The following is a 27,987-nucleotide window of genomic DNA, read 5'->3' as shown; positions in this document are numbered from 1 at the left end:
AATTATCTGTTTTATTAAGTGTAAGGATACCGAAAAACTAAATACAAAGCTTTGTAAAAATTAAAAACATTGTATATCGACGGGCTAGAGGCAGGTACATAATTTTTATTGTTATTATTTTAGGTATGATAGGTAATTTGTAAAGTATCTAAATCCTTTAACTGAAAATCTGTACTTGCTCTTTAATGTCTGAGCTAGCACTTTTTTTCCATTAAGAGTCGAAAATTCTTTCTTTTTATTTATATACGTGTTAAACGTGAGAATGAAAATTTTAATCTAGACTCGAAGGCCAAGCTTAACAGGGCACTGCACAAGAATTCTTAAGTTCTATTATAGCCATCGTTAGTCTCGATAACAGTGTGAGTAAAAATTTATTTTTTGCAACTTTTTTTCGCACGGAAAACATGACTGCCTGAGTAAGTGTATAATAATCTCTTCAGACAAACTAAAAATCGGTCGCAAACTTTTTTTTTACACATGTAAATGTATGAGATATCTGCAGCTGTAATAAAATGTTGCAAAAAATTTTAAGTTTGTACAAACCATTCTGGAAAAAAAAATGTCCAATACTTTTACTGAGCTAGATTATATTTTATTAAATCTCTGGACACAACATAACTTATAGTAATATTTATAATTGTTTTTGTAAAGACACTAATAAAATTAAATGTAAACGACTACATTATTTAGATGTTTTAAAAATTTTACATTTAACAGCCTACTTAAATAATAAGGACCATAGAACTTAAAAGTACACCAAGTTATTTAACATTAACACGATTATGCACAATTCACGAATAAAAATTTTTTTTCCTACACAAATTTTGTTATTGACTGGATCCATTGGTGGAATACTTTATCAACCAGATTCCATTTGACTTGCTTTCCATTATGACAATATTTCCATTCAATTTAACATAAAACTTAATTTAATTAAGAAAAAGTTTTGATCTACATTTTAATTGCATCACATATAAATTTTATAATTTTTCCACAGTAAAATTAAAAACATAATTAAAAATCAGCACTGATAGTAAAGATTATTAATATTTATATAACGGTAGGATTCAGGACTAATAAATGCTTTATAACATCTCAAACACATTTTTCAACAACATTTATCAACAATGTATGGTTGTTATTGTCGACATTCATCTTTCCCTTTAATATATTTGTTAAATAACCATTAATGATCGAATGTTAATAGTTTCACATGGAAATTCAAATACGAATAATCTTTTATTTTCAGTCATTGCAAATGAATTTATCAAAATCATGCATAAATCATTGTCACGGAAAACAATTAGTGGTCTGACAATAGAGACACTTTTTGCTTGGCAAGCATGACTCGCTGGACTCTTTCACGCGATTTCTCAAATGTCATCAAACAAGCCTCTCGGCGGAGGACCCACCCGACTGCTACTGCCCGAAAACGTCTTAAAATTATCCGTCGTGAAATCCGAGTAGTCCTCGGTGTGGTATCTACCGTCATGGACGAAGCTATTATAGTTGGCTCCGTAATTATCGTTGGTGTACGAGTGAGATCCAACTGCGGTGCTACCGCTGCCACCCCCACCGCTACTGTATTCCGTCGTGGGCTCGAAGTCGCGCAACAAGCCGGCGCGTGCCGATTCGGTGGAATCATCCCTTCTCAAGGATCGGACTACAAACAGTTTTTATTAATTACTTGTGCATTTTTTTTTTTTTTTTTTTTTTTTCAGTAATGTTCCATCAATTCAAGTGTTTCAAGCGGAATGATGATGAATACAAACGTGTAAAAGATGGTAGCATATAACATTCACAGAGAACAATTAAATTATGATTTTATTTTTAACTGATGTATGAGTCCACGATCTTAAGTTTTTTAAGTTTTAGATTATGTTATCAGTATCTACCTCTTTAATTTTAACTTGACAGTGTCTCTGAATTCGTACTATTTTACATATTTCATTTTTTTCTCTACTTATCTGTACATGTATCGTACTTATTATCTCTGCGTTTTATTATTCGATAATTAGTAGTCTAAACAATCGTAACTTTATTATATTAAAGCTCTACTTTTTCAACTTTTATCTTGTAATGCATCATTGCATTTTTATTTCTTATGTATCTTTATACCTATACATCTATAACTTTGTATCTCTTGAGTTTTTTACGTTTCATTACTGTGTAATTACTTTTTTTTTTACATACATTAACTTGTTGAAAGGAAGTATGAAAAAAACAGTAAAGTGAAAAAATCATAAATATTTATTTATTTTACTTATCAACTATATGTTCTTACAATTTTTTTTTTTTTTTTCATAAACTATAGAAATGGAACACAACGTAAAAAAATTGTCGTAAGCTATATGAACGCACTTATTTAATTAGTACACAAACAATTTTTATTTTTTTATACAACTATTTAACAAATTTTTGATACCTTTATAATTTTGTACAACAATATACATTTTCATCAGAAGGTTTAAAAATTTTGTTTATGATTGAAACATTTCAAAATGAAACTTTGTTTTGAATGATTAAAAGAGGTGTTTATTTTGAGTAATTAAATTAGCAATCAAGGAATACTATCACATAAATATTACATATTACGTATGTCACATACGATAGGTTTGACGCATTAATCGCGAATATAAAGTCACTGAAACTGCTCAACGACAGATAAATCTATAAAAGGAGGCCCCGTGAAAGTAGCGGGGACTATGATTAGTATATACTACTATAGCACCAAGATATCCATATTTTAACAAACTGCCTAGTTTGAATTGCGTATTGAAAAGCGCCTGTTTAAAATAAACTGCTCAGACTCACCCTAAACAATACACAAAGTAACCTCATGGAAAGCGAAATTATCCAATTAACACTAGAGTACAACCTAGAGTCCCTAGTTGAGTAAGAAAAAAATGATAAGCAGAACTTTTTTATGATAAAAATAGAGTACCGATTGGGGTTTTCGTCCGTGAAAATGTTAGAGATGCTGTCAGTGTATCGAGAAGAGCTAGACCAACTTATTGTTGAATAGCTGACTTCGTAAAATATTCCGTATATTTTAATGATGACGGTAAGCCATTATTTATTGAATATTACTTTAATCCCATTTCATGAAATAGATGGGGCTTCTAAACTGATTATTGGGTGTGTGGGAACATTATTTCCATCAGCTGATCCCACTTATATGTTTAATGACAATGTTGTGACAAATTGCATGGGTGCTGTAGCTAGCATTTTTGAAATTGAATTTAATGCAAATCTTGTCAGTAAATTTCCAAGAACCACTTCAACCAGTAAACATCTTCATTTAATCTTAATGAATTAATACTTTACGTAAATGCATTATATACAGTCTTTTGCTTTTTACCTACGTACATTCTATGATGTTAATTTTTAATGAAAAATAGTTCACTTAACAATTATTTTTGTAAATTTGTAATTATGCAATTAGTTTTCGTCGCTCCGCTTGCAGAGTTATGTTGTGTCCTAACACTTGCATAGTTGCCCTGAGGATGGCGTCAGCATGAAGTCAAAATATTGGCAGTTTTGTTAATTATTGAAATAAAGTCATGCTCGATGTACCACTTCGTATACTGTCTCATTACTGACTTTACGTAAATGTTTGAAGACTGATATATTTCATTCTTTAATTGATGAATATTTGTATATTTTATATTAAAGAATTTTTTCACCAATTTTTAAAATGTTTTTAGATACGATAATATTTAAAACGTTAGTGAAATGTTTAAATAATCAAGACGCACCATACCATTGATTGCATATGTTGTCTTTTTAAATTATGATTGTTATAAAGGAGCAAAATGGATTTAATAACTTCAATTGACTTTAAAGATATTTCCAAAATTAAAATTTTTCATCGAATCTTTAGAAGTATTTATGAGAAACAAAAGAAGGAGGATTACGAAGAACTCAAGAAGGGTGGCGGTACAATGAGAAGTTAATTTATGAATTAGATTGTGCAAATGCACCACTAGTAGAATCACTAAAAGGCAAAAGTTATTGTTACCATTACGATTCCATATGCACTTATAATTGAGTTATCTGCTAATAAAGTTTGAATTCATATTATTGTGGTACAGGGGTCACTATTTTCATCTGATTTCTAATGACGTCGCTGTACACTGGATGTTTTACCAGCTTTGCTACGGTATTATTACCAGATATATTATGTATTTACGAGGAACTCAAGAAAGGGGGCGGTACAATGAGAAGTTAATTTATGAATTAGATTGTGCAAATGCACCACTAGTGGAATCACTAAAAGGCAACAGTTATTGTTACCATTACGATTCCATATGCACTTATGATTGAGTTATCTGCTGGTGAAGTTTGCATTCATATTATTGTGGTACATGGGTCACTATTTTCATCTGATTTCTAATGACCTCGCTGTAAACAGGATGCTTTACCAGCTTTGCTACGGTATCATTACCAGTCATCAATTCCGTATCTTCAAAAATGGCAAGGCTATCGCTCTATCTGACAGCATTTATTATTATTTCCATGTACGCAGGCTGTTTCACAAGCTTTGCTATAGTTTTAATACCACACATTCCATTTAGAAATGCGCGTGAATTTCTAGAGGACAAAACATATCAACCGATCATTTTAAAAAACTCTGATGATTTAAAGTACTTTTCGGTAATTTAATCAAGTTTTAATCAAAAGTATTATTTTTATTATACTTAAAAACCTTATCTTATGACGTTTTATCAGAGCTCAATGAACGATATAAACGACGAACTAAGATTGTTTTTGAAGGATGAAAATAGTCTACCTACAACCCAAAAAGATGCTTTAAAGCAGGTGATGTAAAATATTGAGTTTGTGTGTTGGTTGTTTTTAAAAACATTTAACAAGATAAAATCTTTCACTATAATGTATAAAAATTGTTTCTAACATTTATTCGTATACAATTTTGTAACTTTACTTAAAATGGTGGTAAAACTGTTTGTCGAAGGATACTTATTTGCGATTCTTGAGTAAAAAAAGATTTTTGGAATGAATATGATATTTATGGAAGTGATTAATATATGTGTGTGTGTGGGCGCGCTCACGTGTATGCGTGTGTCCATGTGTAAGTGTAAGTCAAGCTTATCAAATTACAGCAATTCTAACAATTTTTGAAAGCTATAAAGAGTTAATAAATAAAAATCGATTACTTATCGGCACAGAAATCATTCGAAATTTTTTTTTATAATTTCAGGTATAACGGAAATCCAGAACTGTTTATTTCCATTGTAAAATCTTAGCTATTCCACTAGGTAATTCTAGAAAAAAAAGTATAGCTTTGAACAAAGGAGATCAACTTCTTCAATTTTTAAATCATCAGCAAGTATTTGCCAGTAAAAATCATTGTCTTAGTATTCAAACATTGTTTTTTTTCAGCATTCAGAAGTTTCGAGAGAATGGAATAATATCTCGAGCAAGGAAGAAAACTCTTCGCACTATTCGTATTGAAAAAGGAGTTTCATTTACATCCTTCGGTTTTACTGAGGTTGCCCCACTATTTGTATTTTTATTAAGTGGATGTGCCCTCAGTCTGATCGTATTGTTATATGAGAAATGTCACAGACGTATTTTACTGTATTTAGTAAAAAAACCATGCAGAAAAATCAAGAAAATTAGAAAACCAACGAACCAACAACAAAAGAATGATTTATCATGTATTTACAAGGAACTCAAGAAGAGGGGCGGTACAATGAGAAGTTAATTTATGAATTAGATTGTGCAAATGCACCACTAGTGTTATCACTAAAAGGCAACAGTTATTGTTACCATTACAATTCCATATGCACTTATGATTGAGTTATCTGCTGATGAAGTTTGCATTCATATTATTGTGGTACAGGGGTCACTATTTTCATCTGATTTCTAATGACCTCGCAGTACACTGGATGTTTTACCAGCTTTGCTACGGTATTATTACCAGATATATTATGTATTTACGAGGAACTCAAGAAATGGGGCGGTACAATGAGAAGTTAATTTATGAATAAGATTGTGCAAATGCACCACTAGTAGAATCACTAAAAGGCAACAGTTATTGTTACCATTACGATTCCATATGCACTTACGGATGAGTTATCTGCTAATAAAGTTTGCATTCATATTATTGTGGTATAGGGGTCACTATTTTCATCTGATTTCTAATGACCTCGCTGTACACTGGATGTTTTACCAGCTTTGCTACAGTATTATTACCAGATATATTATGTATTTACGAGGAACTCAAGAAAGGGGGCGGTACAATGAGAAGTTAATTTATGAATTAGATTGTGCAAATGCACCACTAGTGGAATCACTAAAAGGCAACAGTTATTGTTACCATTACGATTCCATATGCACTTATGATTGAGTTATCTGCTGATGAAGTTTGCATTCATATTATTGTGGTACAGGGGTCACTATTTTCATTTGATTTCTAATGACCTCGCAGTACACTGGATGTTTTACCAGCTTTGCTACGGTATTATTACCAGATATATTATGTATTTACGAGGCACTCAAGAAAGGGGGCGGTACAATGAGAAGTTAATTTATGAATTAGATTGTGCAAATGCACCACTAGTGGAATCACTAAAAGGCAACAGTTATTGTTACCATTACGATTCCATATGCACTTATGATTGAGTTATCTGCTGGTAAAGTTTGCATTCATATTATTGTGGTACATGGGTCACTATTTTCATCTGATTTCTAATGACCTCGCTGTAAACAGGATGCTTTACCAGCTTTGCTACGGTATCATTACCAGTCATCAATTCCGTATCTTCAAAAATGGCAAGGCTATCGCTCTATCTGACAGCATTTATTATTATTTCCATGTACGCAGGCTGTTTCACAAGCTTTGCTATAGTTTTAATACCACACATTCCATTTAGAAATGCGCGTGAATTTCTAGAGGACAAAACATATCAACCGATCATTTTAAAAAACTCTGATGATTTAAAGTACTTTTCGGTAATTTAATCAAGTTTTAATCAAAAGTATTATTTTTATTATACTTAAAAACCTTATCTTATGACGTTTTATCAGAGCTCAATGAACGATATAAACGACGAACTAAGATTGTTTTTGAAGGATGAAAATAGTCTACCTACAACCCAAAAAGATGCTTTAAAGCAGGTGATGTAAAATATTGAGTTTGTGTGTTGGTTGTTTTTAAAAACATTTAACAAGATAAAATCTTTCACTATAATGTATAAAAATTGTTTCTAACATTTATTCGTATACAATTTTGTAACTTTACTTAAAATGGTGGTAAAACTGTTTGTCGAAGGATACTTATTTGCGATTCTTGAGTAAAAAAAGATTTTTGGAATGAATATGATATTTATGGAAGTGATTAATATATGTGTGTGTGTGGGCGCGCTCACGTGTATGCGTGTGTCCATGTGTAAGTGTAAGTCAAGCTTATCAAATTACAGCAATTCTAACAATTTTTGAAAGCTATAAAGAGTTAATAAATAAAAATCGATTACTTATCGGCACAGAAATCATTCGAAATTTTTTTTTATAATTTCAGGTATAACGGAAATCCAGAACTGTTTATTTCCATTGTAAAATCTTAGCTATTCCACTAGGTAATTCTAGAAAAAAAGGTATAGCTTTGAACAAAGGAGATCAACTTCTTCAATTTTTAAATCATCAGCAAGTATTTGCCAGTAAAAATCATTGTCTTAGTATTCAAACGTTGTTTTTTTTCAGCATTCAGAAGTTTCGAGAGAATAGAATAATATCTCGAGCAAGGAAGGTAACTCTTCGCACTATTCGTATTGAAAAAGGAGTTTCATTTACATCCTTCGGTTTTACTGAGGTTGCCCCACTATTTGTATTTTTATTAAGTGGATGTGCCCTCAGTCTGATCGTATTGTTATATGAGAAATGTCACAGACGTATTTTACTGTATTTAGTAAAAAAACCATGCAGAAAAATCAAGAAAATTAGAAAACCAACGAACCAACAACAAAAGAATGATTTATCATGTATTTACAAGGAACTCAAGAAGAGGGGCGGTACAATGAGAAGTTAATTTATGAATTAGATTGTGCAAATGCACCACTAGTGTTATCACTAAAAGGCAACAGTTATTGTTACCATTACAATTCCATATGCACTTATGATTGAGTTATCTGCTGATGAAGTTTGCATTCATATTATTGTGGTATAGGGGTCACTATTTTCATCTGATTTCTAATGACCTCGCAGTACACTGGATGTTTTACCAGCTTTGCTACGGTATTATTACCAGATATATTATGTATTTACGAGGAACTCAAGAAATGGGGCGGTACAATGAGAAGTTAATTTATGAATAAGATTGTGCAAATGCACCACTAGTAGAATCACTAAAAGGCAACAGTTATTGTTACCATTACGATTCCATATGCACTTACGGATGAGTTATCTGCTAATAAAGTTTGCATTCATATTATTGTGGTATAGGGGTCACTATTTTCATCTGATTTCTAATGACCTCGCTGTACACTGGATGTTTTACCAGCTTTGCTACAGTATTATTACCAGATATATTATGTATTTACGAGGAACTCAAGAAAGGGGGCGGTACAATGAGAAGTTAATTGATGAATTAGATTGTGCAAATGCACCACTAGTGGAATCACTAAAAGGCAACAGTTATTGTTACCATTACGATTCCATATGCACTTATGATTGAGTTATCTGCTGATGAAGTTTGCATTCATATTATTGTGGTACAGGGGTCACTATTTTCATTTGATTTCTAATGACCTCGCAGTACACTGGATGTTTTACCAGCTTTGCTACGGTATTATTACCAGATATATTATGTATTTACGAGGAACTCAAGAAATGGGGCGGTACAATGAGAAGTTAATTTATGAATAAGATTGTGCAAATGCACCACTAGAAGAATCACTAAAAGGCAACAGTTATTGTTACCATTACGATTCCATATGCACTTACGGATGAGTTATCTGCTAATAAAGTTTGCATTCATATTATTGTGGTATAGGGGTCACTATTTTCATCTGATTTCTAATGACCTCGCTGTACACTGGATGTTTTACCAGCTTTGCTACAGTATTATTACCAGATATATTATGTATTTACGAGGAACTCAAGAAAGAGGGCGGTACAATGAGAAGTTAATTTATGAATTAGATTGTGCAAATGCACCACTAGTGGAATTACTAAAAGGCAACAGTTATTGTTACCATTACGATTCCATATGCACTTATGATTGAGTTATCTGCTGATGAAGTTTGCATTCATATTATTGTGGTACAGGGGTTACTATTTTCATTTGATTTCTAATGACCTCGCAGTACACTGGATGTTTTACCAGCTTTGCTACGGTATTATTACCAGATATATTATGTATTTACGAGGAACTCAAGAAATGGGGCGGTACAATGAGAAGTTAATTTATGAATAAATTTGTGCAAATGCACCACTAGAAGAATCACTAAAAGGCAACAGTTATTGTTACCATTACGATTCCATATGCACTTACGGATGAGTTATCTGCTAATAAAGTTTGCATTCATATTATTGTGGTATAGGGGTCACTATTTTCATCTGATTTCTAATGACCTCGCTGTACACTGGATGTTTTACCAGCTTTGCTACAGTATTATTACCAGATATATTATGTATTTACGAGGAACTCAAGAAAGGGGGCGGTACAATGAGAAGTTAATTGATGAATTAGATTGTGCAAATGCACCACTAGTGGAATCACTAAAAGGCAACAGTTATTGTTACCATTACGATTCCATATGCACTTATGATTGAGTTATCTGCTGATGAAGTTTGCATTTATATTATTGTGGTACAGGGGTCACTATTTTCATTTGATTTCTAATGACCTCGCAGTACACTGGATGTTTTACCAGCTTTGCTACGGTATTATTACCAGATATATTATGTATTTACGAGGAACTCAAGAAAGGGGGCGGTACAATGAGAAGTTAATTTATGAATTAGATTGTGCAAATGCACCACTAGTGGAATCACTAAAAGGCAACAGTTATTGTTACCATTACGATTCCATATGCACTTATGATTGAGTTATCTGCTGGTGAAGTTTGCATTCATATTATTGTGGTACAGGGGTCACTATTTTCATCTGATTTCTAATGACCTCGCTGTAAACAGGATGCTTTACCAGCTTTGCTACGGTATCATTACCAGTCATCAATTCCGTATCTTCAAAAATGGCCAGGCTATCGCTCTATCTGACAGCATTTATTATTATTTCAATGTACGCAGGCTGTTTCACAAGCTTTGCTATAGTTTTAATACCACACATTCCATTTAGAAATGCGCGTGAATTTCTAGAGTACAAAACGTATCAACTGATCATTTTAAAAAACTCTGATGATTTAAAGTACTTTTCGGTGATTTAATCAAGTTTTAATCAAAAGTATTATTTTTATTATACTTAAAAACCTTATCTTATGACGTTTTATCAGAGCTCAATGAACGATATAAACGATGAACTAAGATTGTTTTTGAAGGATGAAAATAGTCTACCTACACCCCAAAAAGATGCTTTAAAGCAGGTGATGTAAAATATTGAGTTTGTGTGTTGGTTGTTTTTAAAAACATTTAACAAGATAAAATCTTTCACTATAATGTATAAAAATTGTTTCTAACATTTATTCGTATACAATTTTGTAACTTTACTTAAAATGGTGGTAAAACTGTTTGTCGAAGGATACTTATTTGCGATTCTTGAGTAAAAAAAGATTTTTGGAATGAATATGATATTTATGGAAGTGATTAATATATGTGTGTGTGTGGGCGCGCTCACGTGTATGCGTGTGTCCATGTGTAAGTGTAAGTCAAGCTTATCAAATTACAGCAATTCTAACAATTTTTGAAAGCTATAAAGAGTTAATAAATAAAAATCAATTACTTATCGGCACAGAAATCATTCGAAATTTTTTTTTTTAATTTCAGGTATAACGGAAATCCAGAACTGTTTATTTCCATTGTAAAATCTTAGCTATTCCACTAGGTAATTCTAGAAAAAAAGGTATAGCTTTGAACAAAGGAGATCAACTTCTTCAATTTCTAAATCATCAGCAAGTATTTGCCAGTAAAAATCATTGTCTTAGTATTTAAACATTGTTTTTTTTCAGCATTCAGAAGTTTTGAGAGAATGGAATAATATCTCGAGCAAGGAAGGAAACTCTTCGCACTATTCGTATTGAAAAAGGAGTTTCATTTACATCCTCCGGTTTTACTGAGGTTGCCCCACTATTTGTATTTTTATTAAGTGGATGTGCCCTCAGTCTGATCGTATTGTTATATGAGAAATGTCACAGTCGTATTTTACTGTATTTAGTAAAAAAACCATGCAGAAAAATCAAGAAAATTAGAAAACCAACGAACCAACAACAAAAGAATGATTTATCATGTATTTACAAGGAACTCAAGAAGAGGGGCGGTACAATGAGAAGTTAATTTATGAATTAGATTGTGCAAATGCACCACTAGTGTTATCACTAAAAGGCAACAGTTATTGTTACCATTACAATTCCATATGCACTTATGATTGAGTTATCTGCTGATGAAGTTTGCATTCATATTATTGTGGTACAGGGGTCACTATTTTTATCTGATTTCTAATGACCTCGCAGTACACTGGATGTTTTACCAGTTTTGCTACGGTATTATTACCAGATATATTATGTATTTACGAGGAACTCAAGAAATGGGGCGGTACAATGAGAAGTTAATTTATGAATAAGATTGTGCAAATGCACCACTAGTAGAATCACTAAAAGGCAACAGTTATTGTTACCATTACGATTCCATATGCACTTACGGATGAGTTATCTGCTAATAAAGTTTGCATTCATATTATTGTGGTATAGGGGTCACTATTTTCATCTGATTTCTAATGACCTCGCTGTCCACTGGATGTTTTACCAGCTTTGCTACAGTATTATTACCAGATATATTATGTATTTACGAGGAACTCAAGAAAGAGGGCGGTACAATGAGAAGTTAATTTATGAATTAGATTGTGCAAATGCACCACTAGTGGAATTACTAAAAGGCAACAGTTATTGTTACCATTACGATTCCATATGCACTTATGATTGAGTTATCTGCTGATGAAGTTTGCATTCATATTATTGTTGTACAGGGGTCACTATTTTCATTTGATTTCTAATGACCTCGCAGTACACTGGATGTTTTACCAGCTTTGCTACGGTATCATTACCAGATATATTATGTATTTACGAGGAACTCAAGAAATGGGGCGGTACAATGAGAAGTTAATTTATGAATAAGATTGTGCAAATGCACCACTAGAAGAATCACTAAAAGGCAACAGTTATTGTTACCATTACGATTCCATATGCACTTATGATTGAGTTATCTGCTGATGAAGTTTGCAATTATATTATTGTGGTACAGGGGTCACTATTTTCATTTGATTTCTAATGACCTCGCAGTACACTGGATGTTTTACCAGCTTTGCTACGGTATTATTACCAGATATATTATGTATTTACGAGGAACTCATGAAAGGGGGCGGTACAATGAGAAGTTAATTTATGAATTAGATTGTGCAAATGCACCACTAGTGGAATCACTAAAAGGCAACAGTTATTGTTACCATTACGATTCCATATGCACTTATGATTGAGTTATCTGCTGGTGAAGTTTGCATTCATATTATTGTGGTACAGGGATCACTATTTTCATTTGATTTCTAATGACCTAGCAGTACACTGGATGTTTTACCAGCTTTGCTACGGTATTATTACCAGATATATTATGTATTTACGAGGAACTCAAGAAAGGGGGCGGTACAATGAGAAGTTAATTTATGAATTAGATTGTGCAAATGCACCACTAGTGCAATCACTAAAAGGCAACAGTTATTGTTACCATTACGATTCCATATGCACTTATGATTGAGTTATCTGCTGGTGAAGTTTGCATTCATATTATTGTGGTACAGGGGTCACTATTTTCATCTGATTTCTAATGACCTCGCTGTAAACAGGATGCTTTACCAGCTTTGCTACGGTATCATTACCAGTCATCAATTCCGTATCTTCAAAAATGGCCAGGCTATCGCTCTATCTGACAGCATTTATTATTATTTCAATGTACGCAGGCTGTTTCACAAGCTTTGCTATAGTTTTAATACCACACATTCCATTTAGAAATGCGCGTGAATTTCTAGAGTACAAAACGTATCAACTGATCATTTTAAAAAACTCTGATGATTTAAAGTACTTTTCGGTAATTTAATCAAGTTTTAATCAAGAGTATTATTTTTATTATACTTAAAAACCTTATCTTATGACGTTTTATCAGAGCTCAATGAACGATATAAACGACGAACTAAGATTGTTTTTGAAGGATGAAAATAGTCTACCTACACCCCAAAAAGATGCTTTAAAGCAGGTGATGTAAAATATTGAGTTTGTGTGTTGGTTGTTTTTAAAAACATTTAACAAGATAAAATCTTTCACTATAATGTATAAAAATTGTTTCTAACATTTATTCGTATACAATTTTGTAACTTTACTCAAAATGGTGGTAAAACTGTTTGTCGAAGGATACTTATTTGCGATTCTTGAGTAAAAAAAGATTTTTGGAATGAATATGATATTTATGGAAGTGATTAATATATGTTTGTGTGTGGGCGCGCTCACGTGTATGCGTGTGTCCATGTGTAAGTGTAAGTCAAGCTTATCAAATTACAGCAATTCTAACAATTTTTGAAAGCTATAAAGAGTTAATAAATAAAAATCAATTACTTATCGGCACAGAAATCATTCGAAATTTTTTTTTTTAATTTCAGGTATAACGGAAATCCAGAACTGTTTATTTCCATTGTAAAATCTTAGCTATTCCACTAGGTAATTCTAGAAAAAAAGGTATAGCTTTGAACAAAGGAGATCAACTTCTTCAATTTCTAAATCATCAGCAAGTATTTGCCAGTAAAAATCATTGTCTTAGTATTTAAACATTGTTTTTTTTCAGCATTCAGAAGTTTTGAGAGAATGGAATAATATCTCGAGCAAGGAAGGAAACTCTTCGCACTATTCGTATTGAAAAAGGAGTTTCATTTACATCCTCCGGTTTTACTGAGGTTGCCCCACTATTTGTATTTTTATTAAGTGGATGTGCCCTCAGTCTGATCGTATTGTTATATGAGAAATGTCACAGTCGTATTTTACTGTATTTAGTAAAAAAACCATGCAGAAAAATCAAGAAAATTAGAAAACCAACGAACCAACAACAAAAGAATGATTTATCATGTATTTACAAGGAACTCAAGAAGAGGGGCGGTACAATGAGAAGTTAATTTATGAATTAGATTGTGCAAATGCACCACTAGTGTTATCACTAAAAGGCAACAGTTATTGTTACCATTACAATTCCATATGCACTTATGATTGAGTTATCTGCTGATGAAGTTTGCATTCATATTATTGTGGTACAGGGGTCACTATTTTTATCTGATTTCTAATGACCTCGCAGTACACTGGATGTTTTACCAGTTTTGCTACGGTATTATTACCAGATATATTATGTATTTACGAGGAACTCAAGAAATGGGGCTGTACAATGAGAAGTTAATTTATGAATAAGATTGTGCAAATGCACCACTAGTAGAATCACTAAAAGGCAACAGTTATTGTTACCATTACGATTCCATATGCACTTACGGATGAGTTATCTGCTAATAAAGTTTGCATTCATATTATTGTGGTATAGGGGTCACTATTTTCATCTGATTTCTAATGACCTCGCTGTACACTGGATGTTTTACCAGCTTTGCTACAGTATTATTACCAGATATATTATGTATTTACGAGGAACTCAAGAAAGGGGGCGGTACAATGAGAAGTTAATTTATGAATTAGATTGTGCAAATGCACCACTAGTGGAATCACTAAAAGGCAACAGTTATTGTTACCATTACGATTCCATATGCACTTATGATTGAGTTATCTGCTGGTGAAGTTTGCATTCATATTATTGTGGTACAGGGGTCACTATTTTCATCTGATTTCTAATGACCTCGCTGTAAACAGGATGCTTTACCAGCTTTGCTACGGTATCATTACCAGATATATTATGTATTTACAAGGAACTCAAGAAAGGGGGCGGTACAATGAGAAGTTAATTTATGAATTAGATTGTGCAAATGCACCACTAGTGGAATCACTAAAAGGCAACAGTTATTGTTACCATTACGATTCCATATGCACTTATGATTGAGTTATCTGCTGATGAAGTTTGCAATTATATTATTGTGGTACAGGGGTCACTATTTTCATTTGATTTCTAATGACCTCGCAGTACACTGGATGTTTTACCAGCTTTGCTACGGTATTATTACCAGATATATTATGTATTTACGAGGAACTCAAGAAAGGGGGCGGTACAATGAGAAGTTAATTTATGAATTAGATTGTGCAAATGCACCACTAGTGGAATCACTAAAAGGCAACAGTTATTGTTACCATTACGATTCCATATGCACTTATGATTGAGTTATCTGCTGGTGAAGTTTGCATTCATATTATTGTGGTACAGGGATCACTATTTTCATTTGATTTCTAATGACCTAGCAGTACACTGGATGTTTTACCAGCTTTGCTACGGTATTATTACCAGATATATTATGTATTTACGAGGAACTCAAGAACGGGGGCGGTACAATGAGAAGTTAATTTATGAATTAGATTGTGCAAATGCACCACTAGTGGAATCACTAAAAGGCAACAGTTATTGTTACCATTACGATTCCATATGCACTTATGATTGAGTTATCTGCTGGTGAAGTTTGCATTCATATTATTGTGGTACAGGGGTCACTATTTTCATTTGATTTCTAATGACCTCGCAGTACACTGGATGTTTTACCAGCTTTGCTACGGTATTATTACCAGATATATTATGTATTTACGAGGAACTCAAGAAAGGGGGCGGTACAATGAGAAGTTAATTTATGAATTAGATTGTGCAAATGCACCACTAGTGGAATCACCAAAAAGCAACAGTTATTGTTACCATTACGATTCCATATGCACTTATGATTGAGTTATCTGCTGGTGAAGTTTGCATTCTTATTATTGTGGTACAGGGGTCACTATTTTCATTTGATTTCTAATAACCTCGCTGTACACTGGATGTTTTACCAGCTTTGCTACGGTATTATTACCAGATACATTATGTATTCACGAGGAACTTAAGAAAGGGGGAGGTACAATGAGAAGTTAATTTATGAATTAGATTGTGCAAATGCACCACTAGTAGAATCACTAAAAGGCAACAGTTATTGTTACCATTATAATTCCATATGCACTTACGGATGAGTTATCTGCTAATAAAGTTTGAATTCATATTATTGTGGTACAGGGGTCACTATTTTCATCTGATTTCTAATGACCTCGCTGTACACTGGATGTTTTACCAGCTTTGCTACGGTATTATTACCAGATATATTATGTATTTACGAGGAACTCAAGAAATGGGGCGGTACAATGAGAAGTTAATTTATGAATATGATTGTGCAAATGCACCACTAGTAGAATCACTAAAAGGCAACAGTTATTGTTACCATTATTATTCCATATGCACTTACGGATGAGTTATCTGCTAATAAAGTTTGAATTCATATTATTGTGGTACAGGGGTCACTATTTTCATCTGATTTCTAATGACCTTGCTGTACACTGGATGTTTTACCAGCTTTGCTACAGTATTATTACCAGATATATTATGTATTTACGAGGAACTCAAGAAAGGGGGCAGTACAATGAGAAGTTAATTTATGAATTAGATTGTGCAAATGCACCACTAGTGGAATCACTAAAAGGCAACAGTTATTGTTACCATTACGATTTTATATGCACTTATGATTGAGTTATCTGCTGATGAAGTTTGCATTCATATTATTGTGGTACAGGGGTCACTATTTTCATCTGATTTCTAATGACCTCGCTGTACACTGGATGCTTTACCAGCTTTGCTACGGTATTATTACCAGTCATCAATTCCGTATCTTCAAAAATGGCAAGGCTATCGCTCTATCTGACAGCATTCATTATTATTTCGATGTACGCAGGCTGTTTTACAAGCTTTGCTATAGTTTCAATACCACACATTCCATTTAGAAATGCGCGTGAATTTCTAGAGGACAAAACATATCAACCGATCATTTTAAAAAACTCTGATGATTTAAAGTACTTTTCGGTAATTTAATTAAGTTTTAATCAAAAGTATTATTTTTATTATACTTAAAAACCTTATCTTATGACGTTTTATCAGAGCTCAATGAACGATATAAACGACGAACTAAGATTGTTTTTGAAGGATGAAAATAGTCTACCTACAACCCAAAAAGATGCTTTAAAGCAGGTGATGTAAAATATTGAGTTTGTGCGTTGGTTGTTTTTAAAAACATTTAACAAGATAAAATCTTTCACTATAATGTATAAAAATTGTTTCTAACATTTATTCGTATACAATTTTGTAACTTTACTTGAAATGGTGGTAAAACTGTTTGTCGAAGGATACTTATTTGCAATTCTTGAGTAAAAAAAGATTTTTGGAAAGAATATGAATTTTATGGAAGTGATTAATATATGTGTGTGTGGGCGCGCTCACGAGTATGTGTGTGTCCATGTGTAAGTGTAAGTCAAGCTTATCAAATTACAGCAATTTTAACAATTTTTGAAAGCTATAAAGAGTTAATAAATAAAAATCGATTACTTATCGGCACAGAAATCATTCGAAATTTTTTTTTATAATTTCAGGTATAACGGAAATCCAGAACTGTTTATTTCCATTGTAAAATCTTAGCTATTCCACTAGGTAATTCTAGAAAAAAAGGTATAGCTTTGAACAAAGGAGATCAACTTCTTCAATTTTTAAATCATCAGCAAGTATTTGCCAGTACAAATCATTGTCTTAGTATTTAAACATTGTTTTTTTTCAGCATTCAGAAGTTTCGAGAGAATGGAATAATATCTCGAGCAAGGAAGGAAACTCTTCGCACTATTCGTAATGAAAAAGGAGTTTCATTTACATCCTTCGGTTTTACTGAGGTTGCCCCACTATTTGTATTTTTATTAAGTGGATGTGCCCTCAGTCTGAACGTGTTGTTATATGAGAAATGTCACAGACGTATTTTACTGTATTTAGTAAGAAAACCATGTATAAAAATCAAGAAAATTAGAAAACCAATGAACCAACAACAAAAGAATGATTTATCATGTATTTACAAGGAACTCAAGAAGAGGGGCGGTACAACGAGAAGTTAATTTATGAATTAGATTGTGCAAATGCACCACTAGTGGAATCACTAAAAGGCAACAGTTATTGTTACCATTACGATTCCATATGCACTTATGATTGAGTTATCTGCTGATGAAGTTTGCATTCATATTATTGTGGTACAGGGGTCACTATTTTCATCTGATTTCTAATGACCTCGCAGTACACTGGATGCTTTCCCAGCTTTTCTACGGTATCATTACCAGATGTATTATGTATTTACGAGGAACTCAAGAAATGGGGCGGTACAATGAGAAGTTAATTTATAAATTAGATTGTGCAAATGCACCACTAGTAGAATCACTAAAAGGCAACAGTTATTGTTACCATTACGATTTCATATGCACTTATGATTGCGTTAACTGCTAATAAAGTTTGCATTCATATTATTGTGGTACAGGGGTCACTATTTTCATCTGATTTCTAATGACCTCGCTGTACACTGGATGCTTTACCAGCTTTGCAACGGTATCATTACCAGATACGCCATTTGGAGATGTACATACAAGCATAACACTACGGAAGCGGTGACTGGCAGAGTTTATTTCCGTTACTCCTTTCTTAAGGACACGGATCTTCTTAACCAATCTCCGACTAGGACTCGCTTTTTCGCTAAAGAGCGAGAAGCGAGGCACAACTATGTAATAAACTATGAAGACAAGGTTATTGGACGACTCAATTTATGAAACATATGTCATAAGAGTTTTTGACTCGTAAAAATGTACGCACACAGATTTGTTCACTTAGAAATAACTCAATAATGTTAAGCAAAGAAATATCAATATTATTTTTTTTTTATTTAATAAAAGCTAACAACGCTAAACAGGAAGTTGTGTTGTAATAGTTTACTTGTAAGGAGAAATATCTGCCGTTAATAGCCAATTTTATAAACGTTTTTAAATTTCTAATAAATAAAATTACTAGGAAAGTGTCAAACGGAAACTTATAACGTGAATAAGTAAATAAATATTAAAATCAGAAATAATTAAGTAAAAAAAAACAGTGTTACAGTTGAATAAGTTTCAACCTTTTTTAAGGGTGCTAAGTTCTCAATTTGTGGATTTGTTGTTAGGGCTGTATTCCGCACATGCTGCCAGCACCCAGCACTCAAGTTATGTAGGTCGTGGTAACCCCGCATAGTCGATCCAAATCTATTCAGGGACTCAAAGCTTGGTGACATGAAGCCCTCACAACTGTGGTGAAAAATGAAAACTCCCGCAAGCACCCAGATTATTTATGATGTTAAGTGTCATTAATTTACACTAGAATACACACAAAATTTACTTAAGATTTTTAAACCAGATAACACTGAACCGTAAGTGGTCGCGATTAGATTCATCCAAATCTATTCAGGGACTTACAGCTTGGTGACATGAAGCCCTCAACTGTGGTGAAAAATGAAAACTCCCGCAAGGACTCAGATTATTTATGATGTTAAGTGTCATTAATTTACGCTAGAATACACACAAAATCTACTTAAGATTTTTAAACCAGATAACACTGAACCGTAAGTGGTCGCGATTAGATTCATCCAAATCTATTTAGAGACTTACAGCTTGGTGACATGAAGCCCTCACAACTGTGGTAAAAAATGAAAACTCCCGCAAGCACCCAGATTATTTATGATGTTAAGTGTCATTAATTTACACTAGAATACACACAAAATCTACTTAAGATTTTCGAACCAGATAACACTGAACCGTAAGTGGTCGCAATTAGATTCATCCAAATCTATTCAAGGACTAACAGCTTGGTGACATGAAACCCTCACAACTGTGGTGAAAAATGAAAACTCCCGCAAGGACTCAGATTATTTATGATGTGAAGTGTCATTAATTTACACTAGAATACACACAAAATCTACTTAAGATTTTTAAACCAGATAACACTGAACCGTAAGTGGTTGCGATTAGATTCATCCAAATCTATTCAAGGACTCACAGCTTGGTGACATGAAACCCTCACAATTGTGGTGAAAAATGAAAACTCCCGCAAGCACCCAGATTATTTATGATGGTAAGTGTTATTAATTTACACTAGAATACACACAAAATCTACTTAAGATTTTTAAACCAGATAACACTGAACCGTAAGTGGTCGCGATTAGATTCATCCAAATCTATTCAGGGACTTACAGCTTGGTGACATGAAGCCCTCACAACTGTGGTGAAAAATGAAAACTCCCGCAAGGCTCAGATTATTTATGATGTTAAGTGTCATTAATTTACACTAGAATACACACAAAATCTACTCAAGATTTTCGAATCAGATAACACTGAACCGTAAGTGGTCGCGATTAGATTCACCCAAATCTATTCAGGGACTTACAGCTTGGTGACATGAAACCCTCACAACTGTGGTGAAAAATAAAAACTCCCGCAAGCACCCAGATTATTTATGATGGTAAGTGTCATTAATTTACACTAGAATACACACAAAATCTACTTAAGATTTTTAAACCAGATAACACTGAACCGTAAGTGGTCGCGATTAGCTTCATCCAAATCTATTCAGGGACTTACAGCTTGGTGACATGAAGCCCTCACAACTGTGGTGAAAAATGAAAACTCCCGCAAGGACTCAGATTATTTATGATGTTAAGTGTCATTAATTTACACTAGAATACACACAAAATCTACTTAAGATTTTTAAACCAGATAACACTGAACCGTAAGTGGTCGCGATTAGATTCATCCAAATCTATTCAAGGACTTACAGCTTGGTGACATGAAGCCCTTACAACTGTGGTGAAAAATGAAAACTCCCGCAAGGACTCAGATTATTTATGATGTTAAGTGTCATTTATTTACACTAGAATACACACAAAATCTACTGAAGATTTATAAACCAGATAACACTGAACCGCAAGTGGTCGCGATTAGATTCATCCAAATCTATTCAGGGACTTACAGCTTGGTGACATGAAGCCCTCACAACTGTGGTGAAAAATGAAAACTCCCGCAAGCACCCAGATTATTTATGATGTTAAGTGTCATTAATTTACACTAGAATACACACAAAATCTACTTAAGATTTTTAAACCAGATAACACTGAACCGTAAGTGGTCGCGATAAGATTCATCCAAATCTATTCAGGGACTAACAGCTTGGTGACATGAAGCCCTCACAACTGTGGTGAAAAATGAAAACTCCCGCAAGGACTCAGATTATTTATGATGTTAAGTGTCATTAATTTACACTAGAATACACACAAAATCTACTTAAGATTTTTAAACCAGAAAACACTGAACCGTAAGTGGTCGCGATTAGATTCATCCAAATCTATTGAAGGACTCACAGCTTGGTGACATGAAGCCCTCACAACTGTGGTGAAAAATGAAAACTCCCGCAAGCACCCAGATTATTTGTGATGTTAAGTGTCATTAATTTACACTAGAATACACACAAAATCTACTTAAGATTTTTAAACCAGATATCACTGAACCGTAAGTGGTTGCGATTAGATTCATCCAAATCTATTCAAGGACTCACAGCTTGGTGACATGAAGCCCTCACAACTGTGGTGAAAAATGAAAACTCCCGCAAGCACCCAGATTATTTGTGATGTTAAGTGTCATTAATTTACACTAGAATACACACAAAATCTACTTAAGATTTTTAAACCAGATATCACTGAACCGTAAGTGGTTGCGATTAGATTCATCCAAATCTATTCAAGGACTCACAGCTTGGTGACATGAAACCCTCACAACTGTGGTGAAAAATGAAAACTCCCGCAAGCACCCAGATTATTTATGATGTTAAGTGTCATTAATTTACACTAGAATACACACAAAATCGCCTTAAGATTTTCGAACCAGATAACACTGAACCGTAAGTGGTTGCGATTAGATTCATCCAAATCTATTCAAGGACTCACAGCTTGGTGACATGAAACCCTCACAACTGTGGTGAAAAATGAAAAGTCTCGCAAGGACTCAGATTTTTAATAATGTTCAGTGCCATTATTTTGTACCAGAGAATACATAAAATCATCTTTAGGTTTTTAAACCCAGACAAGACTGAACCAGAAGTGATCGCGAATAGATTTATTTAAACCAAATTCAGTTACAACCAATGCCTTTTTTTTAATCGAGCATCTTTTTATAATTAGATAATAAAGAAAGGTTGTGACAGTTGAGTTTAGTATGGATGGTCAATAGTCTCATACTACTATACCTGAGTTTTGGATTATGTTAAGTTTATCTCGATTTTAGTTATAAATGTGTGATTAAAAATATTCATGCACATGTATGATAAATTTTTGGTATTTACACTTTGAAATAAAGCGTCCTTTTAAGTGTTTGGACTAAAAATTGGAACAAAATGTAAAAATTATAAAGGTATCTCGATTATGATATAAAGAAAATCAGCTCTATACAAAAACTTGGTAGCATCAATAATTGAAGATGCACATTTTTAGTTACAACGACCATTGTATAATCAAAGCATCGTGTCTGTACATGCTTGAAAGTTTTTGTTGGTTTAAGTGTAATGTAAAGTTTTTATGTAAAAATACTTTTTATTAAATTGCTATTGATTGAAAACTCTCGATTAAGTACATACTCCGATATAAAATTAAAAAGAATGCAACAAACACTTTCCAGTAAATTGAGCTGTTGTAAAATAAAATAGTAGCAAAAATTAATTATATCTTGCGACAGTGAGTCATGTGATTGATCCTAGGGGAGCTTTGCAATTTTTACGAATGAGCATACACTCGCTACACTAGGGCCTACTTATTTATTATTTCTACACACCCGTATCCGTGTTCTGCCTTGATTGCCGATATCGTGAATTGCTCCCTGTACTTGGAAAACGCTCTTGGAACTCTCGACGACGGTTGATTGATTCCTCTTGTCTTTGCCGTTTCCGCCTTTCTACAAAATTATACACGGATGTTAAATTAAAAATTTTGGGCTTGCGCATAGTCTGAAAAGTAACTACTTTACTAACAGGTGATATACAAAAGAGTTTGAAAGTTTAAAAGTTTGCATATTGAGGTTAAAAAAATAATCTATATAGGGAAATCGATGGACTAAATGTAGTGGTTGTGACTCTGCAAAAATGAGTTTTTGGTAGTAGCTGATCCGAAAAATTCCGAGTATTAATAAGAGGTATTGCAATTAAAGCAAGTTGTCACAAATTTTTCGACTACTACAATTATTCAGTTGCGACTAAAACTTCTCACACCAGATTTATTGAGCAACCCCTAATTTTTGTTGGGTATGTTATTCTAGATCAATTACTATCGAAACTAAATTCTACAGAACCACGACAAGATATTTAATCTTTGGCTGATTGCTTTAATACTAGTCTTTATGTGCAAAATGTTAGAAAAATTACCGTGGCACACTTGGGACATTATATACTTCTAAGGGCATGATGTATGCACTATTTTTTGAATGCCTGTGTTAGTTTATTCGATATGTTATCAAAGAATACAATTACCTCTTTTAATTAAATCACGTCCTTCTTCTACAAGATCAGTAGTGAGCTCATCATCCCCTAAAAATTGTTGAAAACCAAGAATGGACAGCAAACGACTGCCAATACTGAAATATGTTGCCAAGCAGAATGCAAGAATGCCCATGGGAAAATATATATTAAATCCATCAGACACAATTTTTATGACGTCCATGTGACCCATCACCTATAATTATCAGTAGATTATCATTTTACATGAATATTAATTTTAATAGTGGTAGAAGCAGAAGTTGTTATATTACCTGCGTGTATTGTGTTTCCATAACTTGTGTTTTAATTATGTGCGAATCCATGTGAATTAAACTCAAAAAGTTCAAGCACAATGGAGGAGTCAGTCGACACAACATCATGCCACTGAATATTAAACTATACTCGTTAGTTTGATGATGAGGTGCTAAATAATATAAATTCAATACTCTTATTTTCAAAATAGTCGAGTATGCACAGTAGCACAAGTAAGCAATCACTAACGTGGAAAGTATCTAAAAATGTTAGATTATGTATTAACCACTAGTCATATCATCATTGAAACGAAAATAATTGAGCAAGACATCAAGTTACCTCGATTGTGAAGTAATCATAATTATCTCTAGCTATATCGACAAATTGTGCGAATATTGACAATTTGGGCGACTTATTGAAGAAAGTTACTTCCGACCACACAACAGCTAGTGACAACACACCTGCCACTATAGCCAACATTTTTTGCACATAACTCTTAATAAAACACTTCCAATACCATTCTAAAATAAAAATCAATGATTGAGAAATAAAAATAAATATGCCTCTGTGATTTTTTTTTTCATTACCTAGTGTGGGAGTATAACAAGAATTTAACAGCCATGGACGTTGGACGGGGAATGATGGTTTGAATCTCCGGTCGTGACTAGTTTGATTTCTAGAAATATCCTCCAGATCAAAGACACTGTCCACTAAAATCCCCCATTGCGTTTCTGTTCTTTGCAAAGTTTGTAGGGATTTTATTGTCTAAAATCAAACGCAAACTGTTAGTAATACGTCAGTATTTTCAAATATTTAATTTATAAGTAACGTATACACTACATTTCTATGCAATCGAATCAATATTTTTTCCGACGGCACATCGATTGGCGTATCAGCAGGCAATTGTCTTCGATTCATCTTATCTTTAAGCTCTGCTGGAATTTTTTGAAATATTGTTTCAAGATAGTAATGAAACGGATGTCCTGGATTAATTGCTAAATTTGCAGCTTGCAATGACTTAAACAAGAGTAAAAAAATTCTTAGTATCAATTTAACTATGAACTTTGATAAAACAACATTTCCTACCTCTAAAACATCATCCACATGTTCTTCAGCTTCGTATTTTTCGATATTCAATTTAGCAGCCTTGAAATAACTGTAATGTAAGGTATATCCGGGCTTGCTAGCATTCCACAGGCCACGTGGAACTTCAACAAGAGCATAGCCTAGCAACAGTACTAACAAAAATAGACCCCAAGTGTTTGATGCCGATGAAGCAATAGCTTTGATTTTTGGCCTGTAATAGTATTAGTTATGTTATCAAATAAACTCATAAACGAAAATTTTGAAGTTATTTTGAACGATCCATACCCATCAAGATCTACACCTGGTTTCACTGCCAAGTAAATAAGCAGCACACCACAAATGAACAAATAACTGCCATAATAAATAGCATTGTCAATCAATGCTGATTTTAATTTTCCTTGTACAGTAAAATCTCCAGCTTTGATGTAACTCTGCATCAATGGTAAGATCAGCCATGTTAAAAATTGGGAGGTCCAATATACAACTCTCCAGAAATTATGATAAACAGTGTCTGGGAAAGGCACCATAGACCAAGGCGCCTTGCATTTGTGGAACGGCCTAAGAGTTGTGACATTGTCAGATACTGTTGTTGCAGTTATGTTGTCCGAATTCTCCACGCATTGGCGAAATACAGTCTGAAAATATGAGCTAGTCAATCAGGTTTCTACATTTTATAAAAAAAAATTATCTATAAGGAGATAGAATCTCCAAGAAATGTATATTCATGCAAAACGTGTTGTTTAACAATTCAAAGTACCAGTCATTAAACTCACCGAAGACACATCCAAGGGCAAAATAAATATAATTAGCAGGGAAAAGTACCAGGCCACCAATACGGACAGTGTAACGATGGGATGATGGTGAAACACATTCCCGTACCTGTACAGCAGAGTGGCCGCGAGGCAAAACGCCACCACAACTTCCGAGACGAGAGGAGCTAACGACATGTCTCTCTCTCAAGTATTTACGAAAAAACAATAAACAAATAAAAGTCAACAGCAGCACTCCACCAACAAACGGCTGTGCCCCATAACTCAATGCTCGCCGCCGCTGTTGTTGCTAGTCACGTTTTCGGAGTTTTGCATCATCACCTCATTGAGCTTCGCCTCGGCGTCCTTTTGCATCTTCTCGAGCTTCTCGAGGGTAACAGACTTTAGGGGCATCAGCTTAGGCTTACAGAGTATGTAATCCGGCACGTCTTCGCTGTACAGGATTCCCTGTTGCGGTACGACGACGTCGATTACGGAGTCACTTTTCGTTTTTTCCTTTCCCGTCGTCGTGGCATCAGATGACGACATATTGATTGCAACGGCAAGGGTGACGACGACGACGGTTGGTGTTTGCCATATATAAATATGGCGTTGCCACGTAAGAGGGTTGCCTAGTTGCCCTTTGCACAAACTCAATCTATGTTGTAACACCTAAAACATATACGTACGTGGATGTTTGTATTGAGCTTGGAGACCTTGGCTTTGACTTAGGGCTTGGGGTGTTGGGGTTTGTTAATGTACTTTATACATGCAGGTCCTACGGTGACTAACATTTGGTGTACCTGATTGTTGATTGATTACAAATATAAATAGGTAAATTACACAAATGCACAAGAGTTGAATGTGATAAAATAAAAATCTATGCAAGAGAATTCTAGTGGTTGTACAAATGACTAAAGAGGGGAAAAAAAAAACAAAATAAAAAGTAGGATGCAAGAATGAATTGACAAAATCAACGTTGTTGATTTTCACGCCTCACCTTTACTGCTGGACGAGTGGATGATGCTTATGAATGTTACGCTCGATCTGACGACGTAGGTTAATCGCCTCTCCTGGTCCTGGGGTGGTATTCCGTAACTTTTTTTCACTGCGTAAGCTTATGTTGTACTTAGAAGCCGAGCCGAGGCCAGCCAACTTATTACGGAATATCACTCCAGTCCCTAGCTGATCACTGGCGATTGGCCTGATGACTGTGATGACCACATGCTGCCACATGCATGGCGTTCATTGCCCGTGCTGATGGCTTCTAATTTTTGCACCATGCACTATGCAGTTCAACATTGACATACTTATACTTACGCGAGTATTCAGATAAATCTACCTCCAAAAGTATAAATATGTAGGTCGATTTTGGGGTAAAAAATAAATTGCAAACTTGCCGCAAAAAGCAATGTCAACGTTACCTTTTTGTTTTATATCTTCAACATTAGTTGCGGCTGGTTTACAATTGATTAAATGGCTCTAATCTCTTATGCTCTGTTTCAGAATTTTAGGAGCCACTTTTGGCGAAAAAATGAAAACCGCTAGATGGCGCTGATCAAAATGATTACTACTATATATACTCAAAGTGAGTACAGAGCCATATCATCATCGATTATAAACCAGCCGCAACTAATTTTATAAATAGACAATAAAACGTTGACATTGTCTATGCTATTTGTGGCAAGTATACAATTTAGCTTTCACCCGAAAGTCGATCTCCAAAAGTATAGATATTCTACTTATATGGTTTAATAAAACGACCGTAAGTGTGGCACTACTTAGTAGTGATACTAGTGATTACTGATATACTGATATACTGATTACTATAATTACTACACACGTACACACAATTTCATGTATATTTTACAATGTGCTCTTGATAGGTGAAGTGCGGGACGATTTAAGCTCTACATCGTGCACAATTCACACGCAAAAACGAACTGTTTTCTAGCTTTACATTCATTTTTATCATAATTTATCAAAAAATTTTTAATTGTTCTTAGTTCAATGAGATTTCAATAAAATAAAACGTTTTTACGAAGTTAAGCATCCTTTATTCAAATTTATTCATTTATTCATCAAGTTTGAGAAAAAATCTCGTAGTTACGACATT

The 27,987-nt window shown here is 33.8% G+C and overlaps 2 protein-coding genes across 3 annotated transcripts; both read right to left on the bottom strand.

Annotated features, from left to right (window-relative positions):
* Window positions 1-494: 494 nt before the first annotated feature.
* Window positions 495-26,077, bottom strand: LOC106644223 (LMBR1 domain-containing protein 2 homolog). 2 transcript variants are annotated; one of them, XM_089598465.1, is made up of 11 exons: window positions 25,896-26,077; window positions 25,408-25,757; window positions 25,123-25,333; window positions 24,877-25,053; window positions 24,624-24,801; window positions 24,376-24,557; window positions 24,057-24,296; window positions 23,779-23,980; window positions 23,088-23,207; window positions 1,583-1,663; window positions 495-1,549 (listed from the first exon to the last, which is right to left on the bottom strand). In XM_089598465.1, exons 1-11 carry the CDS (start codon window positions 26,067-26,069, stop codon window positions 1,374-1,376), a joined length of 2,091 nt encoding a protein of 696 aa, XP_089454591.1. In that variant the 5' UTR covers window positions 26,070-26,077; the 3' UTR covers window positions 495-1,373. The 2 variants fall into 2 exon arrangements, with proteins under 2 accessions (XP_089454591.1, XP_023247200.2); XM_023391432.2 differs by having other exon boundaries at window positions 495-1,663.
* On the bottom strand, window positions 26,078-27,049 carry BBIP1 (BBSome interacting protein 1). The gene is made up of 2 exons (XM_014359633.2): window positions 26,872-27,049; window positions 26,078-26,543 (listed from the first exon to the last, which is right to left on the bottom strand). Exon 2 carries the CDS (start codon window positions 26,418-26,420, stop codon window positions 26,157-26,159), a length of 264 nt encoding a protein of 87 aa, XP_014215119.2. The 5' UTR covers window positions 26,421-26,543; window positions 26,872-27,049; the 3' UTR covers window positions 26,078-26,156.
* Window positions 27,050-27,987: the final 938 nt, after the last annotated feature.

Source organism: Copidosoma floridanum, unplaced genomic scaffold (assembly GCF_036245765.1).
Source record: "Copidosoma floridanum isolate Cflo_tuat_1 unplaced genomic scaffold, Cflo_Japanese_pri ptg000006l, whole genome shotgun sequence".
Lineage (NCBI taxonomy): Eukaryota > Metazoa > Arthropoda > Insecta > Hymenoptera > Encyrtidae > Copidosoma > Copidosoma floridanum.
Note: the sequence above shows the minus strand (reverse complement) of the source record. Positions and strands in the feature narration are given on the sequence as shown.